We start from the raw sequence: 22,355 nt of genomic DNA, 5'->3' as shown, positions 1-22,355 counted from the left end.
GATAAACATTCAGCCCTGGAAAAGCAGCAGAGTCTCTTTTCTCTACTAGGAGTATGGGACTGCAAACCTGTCTTCAGAATTTTTCTGATACAATAGTGTACATAAAATTTAGTCACCAGGCATTACTGCTGCTTAGGTTTCATCAGCTAATTGTCTCTGCACACCATGAGAACACGGCTGTAGGTGTTGAAGAGGAAGAGTAATCAATGTTTCCTTTGTACCTGGACTGAGGGAAGGGAATGCTTCTTTGGAGATGTTCAGATTTAATGCCTTCCTAATTATATTTTGAAAGGTTTATCTGCCATTTGTATGTAGGTTGCAGTTGAATAAAAATACACAAAAGCCACATTTCAATAGAGAGCCTTTGATATTACAGTGTTCTTAATGCTTTTACGTATCTCTTGTTGATTTGACTCTCTTCACAGTCAACAATTACTGCTTTTTAATGAAGAAATTCTACAAATTATTTATTAAATAATTCAGTAGTAATTGCTGAGACAGTGTAATTTCACAGAGAAGGTTTCTGACAACTGAAATGATAATTTAGATGTGTACAGCTTTGTGGCAATAACAGAACAGATATTTATGAGATTTCATCTGTGTATTGAACTCTGCTCCATCCTTATTAAAGTTCTCGGGCAAACTCCTTCTTTACCTACCTAATTTGAATTTAGCAGAGTTTGACTATTTCAGTTAAAATGACAATTACAGCTCACATGGAAATTCAGTTTAAATGTCTTTAAGTTTGACTTTAAGCTGTCATTAAAGACTGGTGACCAGTTTTTCTTCAAACTACACAAACAATTTAACCGTACTTGAATAATGCTAATTGCTATCTGGTTTTAGTAATGTGTTTACACAGTGCCATTAGCAGAAACATCTTCTATGTCCATGAGTGCTTAATATTTTATTGGATGTCACTAACTCCTCTTCTATAAACCAGCCACAACCACCTGACTTCACTGTTTACTCGGTAAAGAACAGGCCTCCAATCCTTAATTTCTGACTAACTGCCTTTGGATCAGATGTTGACAGTCTTTCCACTGACTTTCAGTGGGCTCTGGACCAAGCCATTCATGGAACATTAAAGCTGTACACGGTCCGATGTGTCTCTTCTCTTGCCCATCAGCAGAGACTGTAACTACTGATTTGCTTTTTGTATCCCAACCAGAGCAGTTTTTACAGGTTTTACCCATTGCCTGAGACACCTGAGAGAGCAGGTTCATTTAACAGCTGAAACACGGTTTGCATTTCATTAATGCAGCAATTTCCAGGCCTCCATTTGATCAGTCTGCAGACCCATCCTTGTAAATCTTGCAAGCACAAGCGCCTGGAGCTGGGCTGACTTGCACCCTGAAGGATTTGGTCATTTATCCCTTCAACCGAATTTGTAATGCTAATTAGGCATAGTCACGGTGACATTATATTTGACATTATAATAGCTTCATTAGCAGAGTTAAAAACATAGATGTGAGCATTGTTTTGCTAACTGTGTAAAAGTGAACAACACACAGAAAATATTATTCCCCTCTGACTCTTGGGGGCAAAGGCAGTGCTTACACACACACACACACACACACACACATATATATATGTGTGTGTGTGTGTGTGTGTGTGTGTGTGTGTGTATCTATAAGTGTATTCATTTTTGATAAGAAACACAAAAGAGAAAACAGGCTATGTAATCACATCAGAGAAAGTTCCACTGAAGGAAAAAAACCCTCCTGGCTTGCAGTGCCACTGTGGGGACTCACAGCTCTAAAACAGAGCTCAACAGCAGCTGTGAGCAAGCTGACACCACAGATTCAAAAACCAGGAGGACTGTTTTTTTCCATGGTTGAAATTAGAAAATTTAGGCCTAAAGTCCAGTTCCTTAAAGTCTATGGGCACTTCCTCATTTCATGCTATGAGAAAAGGTGCTAGGAAATGCTATTTTATTTTTTAATGTGTGCTGGTGAAATGGCAATACTTCAAGAAGGAGTTTGTGCTGGTAGCTGACAGACTGTGGGAAGTCCTGCCCCTCCTTCCTGAGCAGCTGCCGAAGTGCCCTCTTTGCACCACATGCCAGCCCCTGCCCAGGCCACCAGCTGCTCCGGAGGGGAGGTGAGCTCCCATTGCAGTCAGAAACCTGCTCTGCCCTCTGCACTTTGCTGCTTCTGCTGTGCAGACTTCTGGTTCTCTGGGGAAGAAAATCCCAGACCTGCTTTGGACCAAAAACCAGTGAGATGATGTCAGAAATTCCTTTTTTCCTTCTCTTGTCTATCTGTGTCCTTATACATCCTTGTTTGACTCAGACCATAGCTTCAAATTGGGTTGGTCTGCACACTAAAGACCATTTTTTTGCAGAGGGTTTAAAAGCTCAGAAAGAAAAGCTTTCTTAGAATAACAAGAGCTATCCTGATTCCTGCAGCAAAAGAAGCCTGGCATCCATCCAGGCAATGCTTACATGCAAATCCTAAAAATGCACTGACTGTTGTTTTTAAAAATCACTATACCACAGGAGTTAGCTTAATTTAAATTTTGACTTAGTTTGTCTTGAAAATTATTTCTTTTATTAGACCAGACAGACATGACTTGAGGTTGCTTTCTCTAATACTACACAAAAATACTCCAAATGAATCTGAATATGTGCAGATCTCCACAAGGTCATGGAGGCAACATAAAATATGAACTTTCAGCTGCTCTTGGAAAGTAGGGTCCATTATTTATCTGAATAGCCACTTATAAATTATCCCACATAATATTACTTCAAAAGCTTCAAGGTGTTCTTTGCTTCAGCAAGAAAAAAAATTTCCAACATTCAAAGTTCAATGAAGAACATTTCATACAGATCCAAGAGAGAGAACAGTTTTCCCTTCCTTAAAATTTCCCTTTATAGTTTAAAAAAGGGCATGTGCAGACAGACCAGGGGGAGCTGTGCCAATTCTCCATGACATTTCTTTAAAATGGCAGTGCAATTTGGGTGGGATGAAGTGGTGTTTCCATAGCTGTGGTGCTCACTCCCACGTGCCACAGAATTGTTACCAGTGTCCAAAAAGCCCTTGGAAACATTTGAGCAAAAGCTGACAGGAGCTGTTGTGTGTGGAGGTCAGAATGGACTACTGAAGTGGGTGAGGAGGACTTGCCAGAAGGAGCTGCCCCACTACAAGTCTTCCCACACCTGTAAAGAATACAAACCACAGTTGCTGTTTACCTAAGAGCATCTTTTGGGGTTTCTTCTGTTTGCCACCATAGGACTGGATAGCTGTAAAATGGTGTTTAGCAGAATTTAGTCCTACCCTTGAAAAGAAACAGCATTCTACTGAATCAAAGCCTTCAGCAGACTGTTTAGGGATGTCTGAGTGCTTTTCTGCAGAGAAGCACCTCACAAGCACTGGTGCTTTGCACATCCTGACTATTAGTCCAAAGGGATCAATTTCAAAAGAGTTCTGAAGCAGGCAGTCTTGAGTTTTCCCACTTGTTATTCATGCAATGCACAGGGGAGGGACTTTTCCCCCCAAATTTCTGGTTCAAGCAATTCAGCTTTTGAAAGCAGCAGAGCCAAAACAGTAGCAGCAGGTTGAAGCAGATACTACAGGTTCTTTGGGCTTGCTGAAATTTTTCTCCTTGCTCCTCACATCTGATGTGTGATAGAGAAAAACTCTGTTGTTGTAAAGAAATTTTGGTAACACACTAGTGCTGCTGGTTTAACTTGAAGAAAATTATTTAGGCAGATACAAGGCTGCTCTGTGTGTGTGTCTGTGTGTGTGTGTGTCTGCTAATGGAAGAACTCTCCTTAGCCTTTTAGAGTGATTACCTACAACCACAGATCAAAGATATAGCTGTGACCAGGCTGCAGGAATAAAAAGTGAGTTGGATTATGGAGAAAAAAGAGTTTGAAGACCCATGAAATTGAAACCAAGCAGGGTTATATTGAAGGTCCCCAGAAGTGGCATCACAAGGTAACAGCAAAAATCACCACTGCCAGAGCAGAATGGCACCAGGAGGTGCCAGGGCTAAAAATCACAACTCCCCAGTGGTCAGCTACAGGTCACTAGGAGATTGCAACCTTGAGAACTGAGTAGAACAGGATTTACACAGAACAAAGGACAACTACCCCGTGTGTAAAATGTACCACATACTACAAATGTGGACATAAGGCAGAACTGCAAACAAAAGAGGAATGGGCAAGTAAATACAGTAGGCATGCAGGCATCATTAACAAATATATAGAAGAGACCAAAAGTGGGAGAAACTCCCAAAATCAACATGATGCTCCTACCTTGAGAAATCCTGGAACACAGATTACTTGCCAGTCACAACCCCCAGCCCCCAAAACCACACGGGCACACGTGCTCTGTCTCTCTAAAGATCTGGGAACCCAGAGGATGATCCCAGAGACGCAGGGATTCTGACTACAACATTTTGAACTGTGTGATTGCTGAGAATGAGCTGTGGCACTTGCATAATTCCCCTGCATCATTGAGACCAACAATATCACTTTGCTAACAGTGCTGAGACCTCGATTAGGCTAACAATGAATTCCTGGCTTTGCACATAGAAAGGATTTCTAAAGATCACATTAGCAGCGTGCAGTATTTGCTTGCATGCCTTGCTCTTGAGGACCCCTGCTAACACAGCACAAGAGCTGACAGGGAATTTGGCAACCAGGGCTGTAATTACAATGCACATTGCCAAGCATTGCTCCACACTGGGCTCCTTGGCACTTCACCCCTGCCAGGCTCCTCAGCATAAAGGGCTCTTGAAATATCTTTGCCCTGTTTCAGCAGCTTCCACCTTCCCATCAATAAGATGGACATCCTGCAGCATATTGCTAGAAAATGATGCTTTTTCAGAGGCATGACAGGCTGTGAGTACTCTTTCTGTATGACTTAACTTTTTTGGCATAAGCAAAACAGTGACTGAACAAGAAGAAATTAATTCTGGAAGGAAATGGAGAATAAAAGAGAGGGTATGGAGAAGACTGATTCATGCTGTGTTGGTAAAGGGAGTCTTGTCCCATTTTACAAAAGCAGCTAGTGCCCTTTCTGAGATGTACCTGGTATATGCACACAGCATTTAATCCAATTAGATTATATTCACTATTAACACTGCAGCAAGGAATAAAATCTGGTGGAGCACCATTTTCACTCACTACTGCAATTACAGCATGGCTTGAAAGTGTTTTCAACCTTTCCTGAGCATTTGCATTCCCCATACCCTCAGCAGCTGTGTCCCTGAGAAGAAGTTTCTGTCTTTCTACAGTTTCCTCCTTCTTCTACCTGTCAAAGAAATACCCATGCAGTGATCCATGAGTGCACCCAGTGCACCCCTGGAATGATAGCTGTATATGGCAATATACAGCAGGGGAAATTAATGCTGACCCATGTCTCATTCCTCAGAAAGCCAGCACCAGCTCATCATTGCATCCTCTTCTGCTGGGCCTTGCTCCAGGCATGTTTCACAGGATTAATTTTAGCTACAAGGGTATTTTGTTCTATATTGATTTTTTTTGTATGAAAGAAAGCTGAGAATTAAGCTTGCAAAGCCTGATCTCTTAACTCTATTAAATGAGGCCAGTGTAGATTAAGTTAGTAGTTCATCTTTCGGAGGCTAGGCATTAAAAACATGGCTCTAAGGTGAATTCTTGGGTGTGCGTGGCTTGGCTTAAAACCAGGATAAGAATTTAAACAGCTTCACTTGAGGCTTCTTATTTAATACACCAAGGATTTAATTAGAAAGATTGGAAATTAGAAAAAAGAGTTAAAATTGGCTCTCAGGGCACAGGATGAACGGGAAAAAGAAAATCAAACATCTCTTTTAAAAACAAATACAGTCTCTATGTGATGGGATGCACACAGCTGACAAAGGAGATGGGCCACTGGAATGTGCTGTTCTGAGTGGACTTGAAATGCCTCTTGCTGCTGACCTGAAGCCCACAATGCTGGCCAGGGTCAGAGGGTCTCATCCTGCACGGGCATCCTCAGCTTGCTGGGTACCTTTCACTAATCAGGCAGTGATGCTCCCTTCCTCAGCAAGGGGCAAACCCAAATAAACTGGGACCTGTGATGTTTGTAAGGTCCTCAGCTTCAGACTTACTACCTATCAACACAAGACAGGTATTTGAACTTTTGAAAATGCACCAAAGCCTAGTGGCTTCACCCACCGCAAATGCTGCTCCCTACCTTTAATTCCCAATACTGGCTTAAAATACTGTCATTAACAAACAAACAAAAACTTGAAAGACAAGCCAGTGTGTAGAAGTTTTGTGGCCATGTTTTGAAATTGCTTTTTCTGAGTGTGCAAACCACAAAATCAGGCAAGATTCCATAATCAAGAGGTGCCCACCCCCCGCCCCCAAAGGCAGAAGCATTTGAGTTTCCAATAAAGTGTTATAGCAACGACCCACTAAAGTGTGTGACTGCACAGAGCCTGTTACCAGGCACACAGGAGAGGAGGAGGAGGAGGAGGAGGAGGAGAAAGAAGAAGAGGCACCGTCTGGCTGTTGAATATAGAACCTGAGAAATCCAGTTAAGGATCCCTGCCTAATCTCAGTGAGCAAACCCTGTTGTTAAGTGGGGATAACTCCCTCCACAGTGCCCCAGAGGGACACATCACCACCAGGCTTCTCACCCAACCTAAGGCTTACAGCAAGATAAATACTTCACAGCCTTTTACACAGCCATGGATCAGAGGGGATCAGAGAAAAAAGGGAAAAAAAAAAACCAGATTAAGTAATACATCAAGCCTTTGCCAGAAACGAAATCTAAGGCTGAAATCTCCACTTCTTTGCTGTGCTAGACACAACTGCCTCAATATATAAAAACTACGGGAAGTAACAGCCATTTGTTCTATGTGTTGTTAAATAATTTGGGTATTTGCACCATTATACTTCTCTGGTGCATTGGTGTGTCCTTCTAACATCCCACTGAAAATCCCCTCATCAGGACCCCATGTCTATGAGTATTTTGGTACTGTGATTTCCTCATTAGTTTAAAGAGTCCTGGATACAGCCATGAAACAAGATCTTGCTGTAGTAGGCACCTCAGAGGGCAGAAAGTAGTTTACAGCCAGTATTATGGGAAGGTTTGGGAGAATGTGTCAAAAACTATCAGCCATCCCTGTCTCACTCTTGGATTTATATATATATTATATATATTTATAATGTGCAAGATCATCAAGTGAGCATTTACAGCTCCTACTTGTGACTCAATCTTCTGGGCTCATCTAAATGCCTGACAGAAAATACACAACACCTTCACCTCCCTACTACACACAAATACTTCGATGACTACTAGTACCAGTTGGGGTTCACTCTGCACCTATCATAGTCATTTGGACCAAGAATGAAGTGACTGCACAAGATTTGTAAGTAAGAACGAAATATAAATCATACATATGAATCCCTTCTTTGAATCACATTTAGATTCAGTGGAGCAGTGGTAACTGAGGCTCTAAGCAATGTGTCCATCCATAAATAACTCAGCATACTGCTCTTACCAGGCAAGACCTTTCATGGTAGGGAAGTTCAATACGCTCATAGGAAAAAGATAGTCAGAAGAAGGTGGACAAATTGTTGAGACACAATTAAATACCAATTTAGCTTCTCTGTAAACCAAGTTCTTCAACCTACCATTTATGTAAAAACTTATGCGTACTGATACCTTACACTTCTTGAGAGGAAAGGGAAAAAAACTGTTGTGGCAGGTTAACAGGGGTTGGCCTTGTTTATGAGATAATAATGAAAGTAACAGCAACAATTTAATAGCCTGGATGTTAGTGATGGGAAGAATGCTTTTCAGCATGGAAATTATGAAAAAGGCCTACAAAAATCAAGCCTTGATACTGGTTATATCTTCTCTGTTGCAATTCCTTAAAATTTCCACTGCCTCCATACACTATTATGAAATAATATCTTATAATCTCTCTTAAAAATTAATGTATCTTCTCCTTAGAATTACATAGGGTTTGAAAAACTCTGTGACAGCTGAAAAGCCACCATACTCATTGCAGAGCACCAATTATCCAAGAACACTGGGCATTTAGTTAACTTCTTAAGAGCTTTAGCATCTGCTTGGGCTGCACATTTCTGTGAGTCAAAAGGCTCCCAAACATCCTGAACCAAATGAATCAATAAACTCTTGTCTGTGCTTGAGATTCCTACAGACATACAAGATCTTTCTTCCTGATGGCTCAGCTCCGCCCCCCTGATCCATGGGATGATGCCCATGGATGCTACACTCTCTACAGGTCAGCTTTTTGACCCTGAAGACAACTAATAAACTATTCCAGCTGACAAAGAGGTTATCAGCTCTCAGAAATGAACTCTAAAAGTGTTTTGATGCACTTGGGCAGCCAGTGGTCAGGTCTGTGGGTCTTCCGGGTGTAGCTGGGGCAAACAGCATCTTTATTTGTGTCACTGAGAATCTGAGAGCATCAGACTAATAATGCCTGTGTACCCTGCCCTCCTCTGCAGTTAAAAACTTGTAAGTTAACTTGCCAGTGACTTAGAAACTCTAAAAACACAGCAGCTGTTAGTCCTCTTAAACAGCTCCTCAGTCATCAGAGCCACCATCACTCCGACAGCTTTGCCAGTCCGGTGTTACCAAGACTAATTAACACAGTAAAATCTAACACTACAAGTTCTACAGGCTCCAAGAAATAATGACATTCATGAATTTAGTAAATGAGACAGAAGTTATGAATTTAATGATCTGGGAGCCTGTCTGGAGTTATGCAAAACACACTGAGTTAGGTATTCACAAAATTGCTCCAGTGTAATTGTCGGCACGTGGATTGTTTGCAAACAGCTTGCACAAACTACTTAGTGTTAATCATTTGTTCCGTGACATAGTTAGTCATGCACTATTTCTGCTCCTTGAGTGGGTGATTGTATCCTCCTGAAGGAGAGGGTAAGAACCAGCGAAAATGAGGCGCACCCTGGGAGTTTAACATGGATAAGCGCCTTTGACAAAATATGGGAGTGTCATGCCTCACTAATCTCTGCATGATGTTTGCGTCTCTCCATCCCCATGCAAATAATCCACGATGACTCTGCAGAGTCTGGTGAACCAAAGCCTGGGGACAAGGAATTCGCAGGGACTATTTCTGGCACTGCGATTCTTTTTAACTCTCTGAACAAGGGGGAGTGTTGCAGAGGAGTATCTAATTCCCCCAGACAACCTGAGAGGAAGGGATGACAGATCACCACTCCTAGGAATTTGGCAAGAGCTTGCAAACTGCTGTCGCTCTCTCTGCAGGAAATGGTACTGCTTCAGGGAGAGAGAACCTCCAGCAAAAACTGCCACAAAAAGAAAGTATGTTCCCTGAAGACACAGGAATATCAGGATCTTATTTCTTTCCACGTTTCAGTTTTCATTGTTTACATGATGTTAGCACTTGAGTGCAAGTCTTGATCAGCCTAGGATACAGAATCCTAGAATGGTTTGGATCGGAAGGGACCTTACCCCCCTGCCAAGGGCAGGGACATCTCTCACTAGATCAGCTTGCTTCAAGCTCTGTCCAGGCTGTCCTTGAACACTTCCAGGGATGGAGAATGTATTACAGTTATTACAGCAAAGTGCAGAATTACACGTCCACACACTTTAGTGACCTGGGATGGAACTAAAGAAGGTGAAAAACTATAACCTGAATTGAATTTTGTTGCAATAAAGCTTTGATACCCCAGAAGTGCTCCATGAGGTACCTGGCAAACTGAAGTGAAACAGTCAGCCAGCAGTGAGAATAAAAGCAACAAAGGGAGACTCAAGAAATCAGAATCTTCTGTGAAACGATGCCACAGCACCACACAACATGTTCAGAGGCAGCCACATCAGTGTCACACTAGGCAGTCATTGTTTACAGACAGACAACATTTCATGGGTAATTCTCAGCAACTTTTAATCTTACAGAGGAGACTTTGACAAAGCACAGGAATACATCTGGACTTCTTCATGCCTGGACCGGTAGACCAGCAGCTATTCCAGTACTCAGCCCAGTGTATTTTCCTGTGATTTTAACTGTATTGAAGAGGAATGAATTTCCCATTTGAGTCCCCTGTTCAGTGGTCAGACTGCAGACTCATTTCTCCTGATCTTACTGACAATAACAAGCCATTTTGCTGCTTATTATTCTCCAATAAAATTGTAATCATTTTGTATGACTCTTGGAAGACATGCATTTGCTCTCACAGTGCGGGCATAATATGGATCCACAAAAAGATGAATTGTCTGAATTATTCTCGATCATAGTTAGTGAATTGCTTTCTACAGGATTTTAGGCAAAGTGGGAACTCTCTGGTGAAAATAAGCCAAATTCAGGTAAAATTAAAGGTTAGAGTTGACAGAAGTCTGAAGTTCATATTTGCTTATGAATATATTTTTAGTATCACAGCAACAAACCATAGATCCTATTGGACTAGTTCCTCATTCAAGGCAAAACAATACCACACTTAAATGAAGTCTGAATACTTTTTTTAATGATGTCAATTGCATCAGAAACAGCATGCAGGCACTCATACAACTGAAAAGATTCACTTCAGCTGTTCTTGTTCTCAACAAGAACATTTTCCCCTTTTCATGAACACTTCAGTAATCAAATTACACTAGGATAAATGCTTATAGAAAATGCACAAAAAAAACCAAACACTTGAAGTATTTGCAAGTTCCAGATTCCATGTATATCACCAATTCCTGTGTTTATTGTACAGGGGAAAAAACATCATGGGCTTAGTTAAACAACCAAAACTGTATCTCAAACTGGTCCTTACTCAAAGCCACTAAAGTAAAAAGAAGTACTCCCATAGATGTTTTGGAAGGCTCTGGGATGCTGCCATTCCTTTGTTCTGGCTTGTTCCAGAAATCTCAGGTGGTTTTCAGGCAGAGAAATAAAATGTCTGTGATTATCAGATGTATTATTCACTGTGAATTCTCACTTCATTTTCCTCTTAAAGTACAGTTCTGGGCAGGAATACAAGGGCAGTTTGAGCTGGTCAACAAGCTCCTATTCCCTGTCAAACAGAGCATCTTTCTTCTGCTAATCATGTGGCACTGCTGCATCCCACCATGGGTCTAAATTTGCCACTTATAAATCTGCAAGGGTTGTGAACACCCCAGGAGGGCATCATGGCACAGCTCACTTCCACATAACTGCATGTTACATATTTATATGCACTGTCAAAATGGTGGGAAGGTACAAAACTGTGTTTCACTGGAATCCAGCAGGCTGAGCTATTTATAAATAAGTGCCTTATTTTTGGTGCTCTTCAGTGCAGATGAACAGTAAGTGATGAGCAATTTATGTTGCTGATCATTTGTATCACAATAGAGCCTTGCAGTCTTTTTCTGCAGTTCATAGACTCTGTAAGTTCAGGATCTGTAGTATCCTACAGTGGAAGACAGGAACTCAGAACATAGACCAGTGGGCAAAATAAAGAAAGGATGAAATGAGCATGCCACACTGAAAATGGAAGAGTAGATAGATAACAGAGCATCTGAAAAAATATTTGAGCATTCCTGGGGATTCTGGGCATCAATATCCAAAACAGACCCACCACCCATCTATCTCTCAAAAAACAAACACTCATTGTGAAGGAATCCTTTCCCAAAAGTACTCCACACTAAGGGATTTTCAATTTAGACAATGGAAGAAAACATTAAACAAAATATGGCTTAATGAACATGAAATAAAAATCATTAGAAGGATGACATGTTCTGAAGAAATCTTAGGGGTATAGCTGAAGTGAAAAAGGAGGTTTTAATTAACAAGCTTGTAAGCACCCTGTACTCCGTAAATAATTCATGTATATAAAAAGATGATCATAAGGATGATTGAATAATCATAATTTTGGCTTCCCTGTGTTGACTGCTGATGTAAGATTCCTAATCAGATGCCACAGGAGTATTGTTAACCATACCAGCCTACCCAGGATATTTCTGTACTGATACATTGTGATAGGAGCTTTTATAGATGTGATTAATAGGTGTTTTTTCTCTCCCCATTATCTCCGAGGAAGGAACACTTTTGCAATGTTTTACCATTTCTCTGGTCATGAAGTCTGCAACAGACACTTTCACAGACCACAGAATCACAGAGTAATTTGGGTTGGGAGTGACCTTGAATACCTTTTCATTCCAGCCCTCTGCCATGGGCAGGGACACCTTCCACCAGACCAGGTTGCTCAGAGCTCCATCCAAACTGGCCTTCAGCACTTCTAGGGACAGAAGATGACACATCTGAAATTTTCATGCCTCGACACTAAAATAAAATATACCAATGCCTTTGCTGTAACTATTTACCTGTGTTTGCCTCAAGGCTGTCAGTGGATATCTATTTGTTGCCTCTGTAGTTCATCACCTATCACACACAAAACTTAAGCAGAAGAAACCCAGGCACATAAACCATTCATCATGTTGCCTTTCTAAGGCAGGGGTAAAATCAGCTCTATAGCATTAGCACACTAAAACAGTGTAAATCACAGCTAAAACACTTTCAGTATATTCTCAAAGGAGGGCAGCTCCAAATAGAGATCAGATCTGGTTTTCTCTCTTTTGATACTTACACTGAGTACAGAAAATTCTTAAAAACAACTGCTGTCTTACAGAAAGCAGTTACATATGAGTGAGCCTTACACACTCAGAAAGTGATAAACAATTATGCTTTCACCTAAAATAGCACTGGAAAATTATCAAACTGTGAACTCAATGATACCAACTTTTTCTCTGATTTGCGAAATAAAAAGATCTTTTAAAGCCAGTTTGAGTGAGTATGCTATTAAAATGAGTGTAATGCAACTGCTTTATCAGTAGCATCATTGAGAGAGGCTGGTGCGTAATTCAGCTGCTCTTTCTGGTTATTATTTGCTATGCCCAATAGCTCTTTCTTTGCAACAAATGCAAAACTTCATTTTTAAAATCTCAGTTGATGCTGGAAGATCTGTCTTGTCTTTTGACTCTGTCTCAAGTTAGAAAGTCTTGTAAAATGTCGTATAGACAGCATGGGCAATCATTTCCTTCACAGTCTTAAAGAAGCTGGAAGTGGGATAGCATGCCTTCAGGGAAATACTAAGAGTTTAAAATATGCCTGTGCAGCACGTTCATAGATTTTTATAATCCACTTCAAATACTTTCCACATTGTAAAACAGGTTTCGGAAACGATCATCATAGATGAAAGCAAGTGAAAAAAGAGAAATAAAAGTACTGTAGAAAGAAGAGGAAAAAATGGTGGCTGCTTCTTCTGAGCTCCCCAACATTTGATTTTTCCTGTATAAGAATCAAATGATCACAGTAATTTCCCCATTTACTATGGTTCTGTGTCACCTGTGCTCACCTCCTCCTCCACCCTCCCATCTGCAGCCTGCAGCCACCCAGGCTGAAACATTTCAGATAAAATTAATTATCCAGCACTAAACTGCACACCAGACCTTTCCAAACTGCTGCCAACTGGAAACCTTCCCATCAGCTTCTGAGGGCTCTCCCATCTCACCATTCCTGCAGCAGGGAGCATCTGAGAGGTTCAGCATCATCTCCCCACTCACTGACAAGGCACTCAGAGCTCGCAGAGGCACAGGATGGCAGCCTGCTTTCTGCTTGTATCAGCAGGGTATTTCTGTGCTCCAGGGATGCAAGATGCTCATCAGTGCCTGCATGGACCTACACTGCAGGGAAATGACACACAGAGCTCAGGTCTGAGGGGTGAACATCAAGCCGAACAGAGAGATGCTCTGGAACTCTGTCTGCAGCCCAATCCGAGTCTCAAGGCCAACTGCACGCAAACTTTTGGTTCTAATGCCCCACAAGGGCAGCATGTAACATTATAATGGCTGTGGTATGCCTGTCTCAGTTCTTCATTAAGCTGTCCATAATTACCAAGAGCAGCGTTATCAGCTTGCTGTGACAGCTGCAAAGCACTTGGGGCCAGGCTGTGAACTTCTGAGTCACACTGATGAGGAGCCCCTTTAACAAGCAGCTTTGCTCGAGTGTGACTCCCTTAATAAATGAATCATCTATCAGCGCTGCCTACTCAAGCTTAAATCCTTCTCCCAGTTCTCCTGCTACTTCCACCATCTGCACATCCTTTCCCTGTGGTGGTGAGAACCAATTTGGCTGACTGACAGGGTTTTGGGGAAAATGTGGAGTCTTTCAGGGCCAGACCAGAAGTAAAGTACAGTTGCTAATGTCCAAAGGTCCAATCCTTAAGTCTCTGTGCCTGAACTTGTTCCCATTTATTAGGAAATCCCTTTTGGTCACCTACTGGTATGATGCTGCACACATGCCAGTAACCTGGTGCTCTGAAATCCTAACCAGTCTGACCCTGAGTCCCAAACCATCATGAGGGACTCTAATCGTAACTCTCAGCATGAAATTTGCAAAAAGTCTTCCATTAATCACACCCAAATACACCAAGGCCTCACACCTTTGCAAGACATCCCTCTGGCAACAGCAATAAACCATTATCTACCTTTGACATTAATCCTTGTTCCCATCACTGCATCCTAGATGCTGGCTTAGTCACTTTCCTGAGAAGTCTGCAGGAAAGACAATGCATTTGGGGGGGGGGGGGGGGGAACGGACGGACCGGGACTGCTTTTTTGGGCAAGCATTACTCACTGGAAGTAACTATTCTTAGCCAGGGATCAAGACAGCCCTGTGAATTCAACCCCGATTTGGGCAAGCCATTCTTCTCTATGCTGGTGATTCCAGCTTTTTGTCTAGTGCTTTCCTAAAAAATTCAGTTCCCTTGTTTTGTGCAGCTAGAACCTTTACAAAAAGTAAAGACATAGGGAAGGGCACCTCTTCTTTCTCTTCTCAGTTCAGCTTATTTTCTCCTTCTCTTTCCCTGCATCACTGACGTGATGTTTCCAGTTTTCTTGCTTCCTTTTCTTGTTTTCTTCCTCCTCTTTTCTCTGGATGCTTTCAGCTCTTCAGAACAAACTCTGCAATGCTCAGCTATTTGTATTGCAGTGAGATCTGATGCACTCTCTCATTCCATCAAATTGAGAAGACAACTCTCCCACTCTTTAAAAGCCCTTCAATGAGACCTACAGAAACATGGGTTTATAGTCTGAGTCTTTGTTGGAAGGCAAATTTAGGTTTTTTTAAAAGAAACTGCTTTTTCCAGTTTTCTGCTGATTACAATAAATATGTAAATTCTAGACATGTTATGCCTGGTTTTCTTTCACATTTAAAAATTAATTGGAAATCCAGAGAGGAAAACAATAGAACACGATATAAACATTTTTGGAGGGCTTCAAACTGTAGCTAGATCCAGCACAGTCTTAAGACCTAAAACTATGTCTTTTCAATATTTCATGGGTTCAAATAGTAAAAAATTTATTAAATATACCCTAAATGAGAACTTTTTAAGGTAGTCTGTGAATTTAATCACAATAAATAAATTGAATCACAAGATCTTTTATTGATTTCTAGTTTCTAGAGTTCTATTTCCACTGGCTTTCATGGACAAATTCTTGGGGGAAATTATATTGAATACTCCAACTTACTTTTCTTTGTTAACAATCTGTTCAGTACAGTAACTTATGTACTTATATAGAATCTGACAACAGGTTGTCTTTAAATTTGTCTATTCTAGGCAAAATTATAATTTTTACTTTGTGGATTAAGCCAAGTATTCTTTGATGTTTCTTCTGATAATGCCTGTCCTTCAGCAAAGTAATAATCAATGATTTAATGCTGTCATATTTTAATCACTCATCACTGACAGGAGTTTGTGCAGTGCATTATGAAAGACCTAGCAGCAAGGAAGACATTCTTTTGTGAACACCCAGAATAGGAAAAAAAAGAGCAAAACCCATAATAAACATCATGTATGGCACTGAATTTGATGTTAACTCAGATTTTCTGCATTGAATAATCAGCATGAGATAAGGAAGTGGAAAATCTTGTTACTGTCCAGCTCTGAATGAGTGCTATCCCAGCAGACTTCTGGCTCTTTCTGTCTCCAAGGGACTTTAAGGAACCAGAGGAGAACTGAAGTTAAACATTCTTACCACTTTCCTGCATTCTGAAAAGGGATTTTCTGCAGCTGTGATTAATTGGATCTTCCTTAAACTCTTTAACTCCAATTTTGGATGTTTTTCCCCTTTCTTTGTTCCATGCAAAGATTTTTGATAAGAGGAAATATCACTAGGGTCTCTGGCTGAAAGAGAAGCAACTGGCCATTTTTTTTCCACGTCCTCTCAATTTCTGTCCTCGATTCCTCTCAAGACCCCTCTCATAAACCCTCCTGAAGTACACAAAAGGCAAGTGCCACACACTACTTACTCAGTGTCAGGTGAGGAGGGTCGCTAGCCTCAGGGAAAGACTGAACACATATTCCTCATCTACACAGAAACTATCACAAGCTTCCAATATCTGGACTAAAACAGATTAGCAGTGGCAGTTTGAATCACCAGAGCCTGCAGACAAATGTGTGTGTTGCATTCTTTCCCTGGAAAATGGAATTATTAAAATTTTCTCCAAAATCAAACCCACTTTTCTGCAAAAATGAAATTTTGTCTCTGAGGAGGAAAGAAAAAAGTGTCTCTGGGCATTTAATTGGGCAGAAGCTTTCCCACATCTCCATCTCTTTGCTGCAATTTCTGCCTGCCCTCACTGGTGCAATGCATAGTCTGTGTCTTGCAGGTGAGTATGACTTCTGACGACACTGTATTCACAGTGGTATTCCTGTCTGTTTCCAAAAAGACCTGTAATTCCTCACCCAGGCTGGTCTGATATATCTATAAATTAGGAAGCTGTTAAAAAAAAAAAAAAGTGCTTAAATCCTATAAAAACAAAATAAAAAAATCAAATGTTTATGGGCATTTTCTTTTTACAGCATCTGTTCTGAGGCTGAGCTTGCTTTTCACTGGAAAATTCAGTTTAATGTGGAACTTTGATTTTGTTTATTTAGTGTTTTGACCCCTTCTGAAGTCCTAGCAGTAATCAGTAGCACTGCAGTTTCAGTTCCTTTAAGAAACTAGGTAAAGCACAGACTGGCAGGGACTGATGATTTGCAATTACTTTATTCAGTTTAGTTACTCTGAGAAGACTCCTTTTCATGTTAACACACATCAGAGGTCCTTATTTATCTGAAACCCACTAAAAATACTCCTTTTTGAATTCAGAGAGCACTGCTGTAAACATGACCTTCCCTGTGTTTCTGATACTATCACCAACAAAATGGATATTACAGGCCATTCTTACCAGACTCAGCTCTGAGCTGTACTACTAGAAGTGCTATCACTGTATTTATTTATGCTTCATGTTCCCTGGATCTTTTCCCTGTTCCATTCATGGGAAAATTATTAATGACATTGGCAATCTTGGAAACAAAAGATAAAGTGCTTCTCTTGATACAAACATACATAAGGTGACAAGCCTTGCCTCAGTGGCATCAGTGCTTGTGAAAATGCTTTCTCCAAAATAATGAGCTGTCAAAGTTTCACTGCAATTTGCATTTGCGTTAGTAGTGAAGAAATCCAGGGTTTTTTCTTTTCCCTTGCTGAATGACAGTGTTAAATTGTTACTTCTGCTTACTGAGTGTGAAAATTTACTGAAATGACAGTAAAGTGGGAAAAGTAAACAGCATTTTTTCAGGTCACAACTGCACTTGGATATACTGTTAGTGTACATTAACAATTAAGTCACAGACATAAAATGAAAAAAAGTGTGTCACACTTTACTCTGTGTAGCGTCCCTTGAAACCAACACACTCCTGAACCTCCAGAATAAGCTTTTGTTTTGTGGGAGAACAAGTGTAGTACCACACCTTCTGATGGATGTTGTCCTATGATCGCTCATGACATGGGGAAAGACTTTGCTCTCTTTTTTTTTTTAATTCTCAGGGTGGTAGAATTTAATGAGAAATGGATTTTTAAATATGCTTGACCAACCACAGAACTTTCGAAAACAGTGCCTAGGTATCTTACAAGACTGTAGCTGCCCATCTGTGTTACTGTATATTTCCTCTCATGTTACACGTCGGAAGTTTTACTGCCATCAAACACCACAGAGACAACAGGCAGTATTATTGAAATATATTTAATTTCTGGATCTTTACTTTCCCTTTTATTCTAAGCACTGCTTTTTTCCATGTTAGAGGAGATTTGCTCCAAGATGAACAGGCTTTTCAATTACAGTGAACATTTGCCTGTTATAAACTTCTGCATGAAATAATGACATTAAAATTCAGCAGCAGTACAAGACATTGCATGTGTATATTCCTGTCCTGTTGTAGTGTGGAAAATGAGATTTTGCTAGACATTACTACCTTAAGATCATCCTAATAAAATATTTCAATATTGAGGAGAAGCAGTATGACACAGCATCTAGTAAATATTGGGTTTGTTATGCTTGCCATGGTCTTCACATGTGCACAGTACAAAATGCTCTCCAAGGGCAAAACAAGTTTTGGGTCTGCTCCTGTGCCTGTGTGGAAGGAAGATACCTGCAGGTGCTCCTAAGGGCATGCTGCAGTGGTTTTGTGGGAGGGAAGATGCCCTGTCTAAGCATCACCAGGGGTGCCAATTCAGAAGAAGGGTTAGAAATCAGTCTTTTCTTCTCTGGATATCTGCATGCTGGGCCTATCAGTAAAATCTGCCTTGTCTACAGCAACGTCATTTAGAACTGCCTCCTCCAAGATGGCCAGTCAGTAGAAGAAGCCAATCTGCAGCTCCAGGTCTATAGAGACAGGAAGATGACAGGTCTGTGGCATGTTCATTTCATGCTGGTATAGGACTGTGAGCAACACAAAATCCCTACCTGCAACACAGACTGCCAACAACTCCAGGGACTTCTGGGTCCAATATGCTCTTGGAAATCCCGTAACTCTAGAAGTATGCAAGGCAAGGCTGCTGTGGCACTACCTCCAGCATTAGCCTAAAAATGGTATGTAATAAGTAAAAGTATGAAAAAAACCAGTGTTCAGAAAGATGTTGGCCCTTCCAAGACAACCTTGATAGACTAACGCACTTGAACACAAGTAAGTGCCTGCTGGCCTTTGAGTAAGTCTGAGTTGTTTTTTAAAATCCACAGATCCTTGAAAAGTTTTTTTTAAACTCAGCCCAAAGGAAAAACTGAGTCTGTTCAGCACAGGTGCAGTGCCAGGCATTGGTTTCACTGTCACTGAAGACAATGCCAGTTAAAGTCTGCTTAAGAACAAAGTCCTGATTTGGACTGATCCTTTGGGCTCCCCACTGAGAACAATTTGAAAGTTAAGCAGGGGCTTTGAAGTCCATAGAAAGCAGCAATGAAATCTAACCCTGTGCTGCAAGTGTTGAACACATCTTGTGAACTCAGGCAGCTTTGGGTGAACTTAGACCCTTCTCTGAGATGGAAGATAAAATAATACTAACAGCCAGAGCAAATCCTGGGTTCAGAATTTAGCCCTCAGGGAACTTTGGCTGTCGACTCCAGCACCATTGTGACTGCAGCAGCAAAGGCTGGTAGATGTAACAGCAACCTTGGACGCTACTGGCACCATCAACAGCAGAATTCAGCAGCACTGATTACCCCTGAGTTTCAGCTTAAACCTAGAGAGACCTGAGTTACATGGGTTTTGCAGAGGTAGAGAAGCCTAGCTGAATTAAAGGGCCTACAAAAGAGCTGGAGAGGGGATTTTGACAAGGACATAGAGTGACAGGAGGAAGGGCAGCAGCTTCCAAATACCACAGGGCCGGGTTGGATGGGATATTGGGAGGAAATCCCTGACTGTGAGGGTGATGAAGCCCTGGCACAGGTTGCCCAGAGAGGCTGTGGCTGCCCCAAACCTGAAGATGCTCAATGAGATGCTGGAGGAGGCTTGGTGCAGCCTGGTCTGGTACAAGGTGTCCCTGCCCATGGCAGGGAGTGGAATGAGATTATCTTTAAGGTCCCTTCTGACTCAAACCATGATACAGCAGTCACATCTTCAGTTACGGACTAGAAACTACCTAACACAGAGTTTTTCTACCTTTTCTGTCACAATTCAAACACAGAAAAACTGAAAAAACCCCAAACCCACAGAAATTAGATCCAGGCTGTGGTCCGTATTTGTTTTCACAAAGCAAATTCACTTGGTAATGGTTTTTTCTAATTACATTTTTAAAGCAAAGTTGAGCTACCTCTTCTTACATAAAACAACTATTTATCCTGTACTTAAAAGGCAGCTTGTACCATTTTACTTATGACTTCCGTTGCACAGGGTTTACAGCATAGAGCATTTTCTTCCATCTCTTTTACCTGAAGATGATTCCTGACATCAAACGCAGTTTCAAAATACTGTACCTATCACCTTCCTCCAGAGTGTGTAACACTAAGTTACACATCTTTGTATGACAGAAGGTTTAGCTCCTGATGCTACTTCTACTGGTGCCTAAGAGTTTTGTCAAACACAAAGAATGCCATTTCTACTATTTTAGCTACACAATCAGGCAAGCAGGATAGGCTGCAGTTTCCACTACTTTAGTTAGGCTAATCGAATTAGCAAATATCTGATCTAGTACTAACGCATGAACTACAAGTGAAACTGAACTACAGAAAATCCTAGCGCTTTAGCTCAGCTCGATGCAAAGTCAAGTTACACTGAACAACTTCCCTGAGAGGTGTCACCTGGTGCCCAACCTGCAGTGCACATACACAGACCACAGCATTAAGACCAAAAACAAACACTCTGAAAGCCGTTAGGGGTTTCTTCGGTTTGCCTTTTTTTTTTTTCCTTTCCCCCTTAACAACCTTTTCTTGATATGCAAAGCATGTCCGGACCCCGCTTCTGCTCTCGGCTTTACCACTTATCGCAGTGTATGGCTTCGGACTAACAACTCCGCTTGTGCCACCGAGCTCTTGTCTGCCTTTCCACAGAGCGGATGCTTCTTCCCGGCTACCGCGGGGCTAAAGCCCAACGGGATGCTAAAGGAGAGAGGGACCGAAGAGCGATGCCGGCGGCCCCGGGGTCCGAGCGCTTCTCCCTCAGTCAGAATCCTCCTGCCGAGACCCCTGCCCGGCTCCGACGCCTGTCCCTCGACCCTTCCCCGCAGCGTCCCCGGGGCGCTGCCCTGCCCTTCGCCTTCTCCCGGTGTCTCCAGCGCCTTACCAGGCTCCGCCGCGGAAACTCGCCCAGCACGATGCTGACCACCGGGATGCGCAGCGCCGCCGAGATGAAGTCCAGCTCCAGCATCTCCCCACGGCTCTGCGGGAAGGCGAGGATGGCTGAGACCCCCTGCACCACCACAGTGTGGCAGAGACTCTGCAGGAAGGAGACGGGGTCGTTGCTCCAGGAGGCGCTGGCTGAAGAGAAGGGGAAGAGGGGCAGGTCGCCCAGCCCTGCCTCGATCGCCATCACCACCTCCAGGGACAGGTTGTAGGGCAGCAGCCCGGGCACGCCGTTCAGGTTGGCCACAGCCAGCAGCAGCGCGTCCCGCGGCGAGGGGGGCGGCCGCCGCTGTCCCCCGTCCCCCGCCCGCCGACCCCGGGGCCCCTCGGGGCGCCCGCCCGACGCCTCCCCGGGCCAGGTGGCGGCGGCGGGGGCGGCCCGGGGCTGCAGGTGGGTGGCCCCCAATCGCACCGTGTGCCCGATGCGCCGCAGGATCTGGCAGGGCTGCGGGTGGGACGCGGAGCCGGGCACCGCCGCCAGCACCAGCGCGCAGGGCGGCAGCAGCAGCAGGAACGCCTGGCCCAGGACCCCGCGCACCCCCGGCCGACACATGGCCGGGAGCCCCCTGCCGCCGCCTCGCCCGGCCCCGCCGCCCGCATCAAGCGCCCCGCGGGCGGGCGACAGCGGCATCAGCCGCGGCGGGCAAGCCCCGCGCAGAGCCGCCCCCGCCGCCGCCCATGGGGCCGCCGCCGCCTCGCCCCCGCCCCGGGGCTGCGGGGAGGCTCAGTCCCCGGACCGCCCCCCTCGGTTCCGCGGGGCCGGGGAGGCACCCGACCCTTGCCGCTCCCCCCGCCCGGCTACCCCGCCGGGAGTGGGATGCTGCCCTGCCCGGCTCCCCCTGCCCGGCCGCTCCTCCGCAGCCCGGGCGGGCTCTCCTCGGCTCAGTTCCGCGCTCCCCGCTCCGAGCCCGCCGGCGCGCCCTGCCCGGTCCCCCGCCGCTGCTCCACGCTCCCGGCTCCGCTCCCCGCCTCGCAGCGTCTCCGCCCTGCACTCGCGGCCCGGCTCCCTGCGCCAGCCCCCGCCCTTGTCCCCCCCGCAGCCCTCGGAGCGCTCCCCTCCGGCTCCGGAGCCGGGCAAAGTTGCCGGTGCGGCTGCGGGCGGTCGCTGGGCTGCGCTGCGCTCCCGCCGGGAGGGACGGCGAGCGCCGGCCCCGCTCAGCTCCTCCCCGGGCCGCCCAGGGGAGGAAGGGGCTTGGGGGGCCGCCCCTTTGCACCCCCGGGGCAGCGTCCCGGGACAGCCCCTACGGAGC

The 22,355-nt window shown here is 43.7% G+C and overlaps 1 protein-coding gene across 2 annotated transcripts in view; it reads right to left on the bottom strand.

Annotated features, from left to right (window-relative positions):
• Positions 1-21,862, bottom strand: part of GRIN3A (glutamate ionotropic receptor NMDA type subunit 3A) — a 69,382-nt gene extending 47,520 nt beyond the window's left edge. The window contains exon 1 of one of the 2 annotated variants that reach the window (XM_038124532.1): positions 21,047-21,862. In XM_038124532.1, the coding sequence (XP_037980460.1) occupies positions 21,047-21,736 (690 nt within the window). In that variant the 5' untranslated portion in view covers positions 21,737-21,862. The remainder of the gene's footprint in view (positions 1-21,046) is intronic. The other variant, XM_038124531.1, reaches the window with a different exon arrangement.
• Positions 21,863-22,355: the final 493 nt, after the last annotated feature.

Source organism: Motacilla alba, chromosome Z, assembly GCF_015832195.1.
Source record: "Motacilla alba alba isolate MOTALB_02 chromosome Z, Motacilla_alba_V1.0_pri, whole genome shotgun sequence".
In the NCBI taxonomy this organism is placed as follows: Eukaryota; Metazoa; Chordata; class Aves; order Passeriformes; family Motacillidae; genus Motacilla; species Motacilla alba.
Note: the sequence above shows the minus strand (reverse complement) of the source record. Positions and strands in the feature narration are given on the sequence as shown.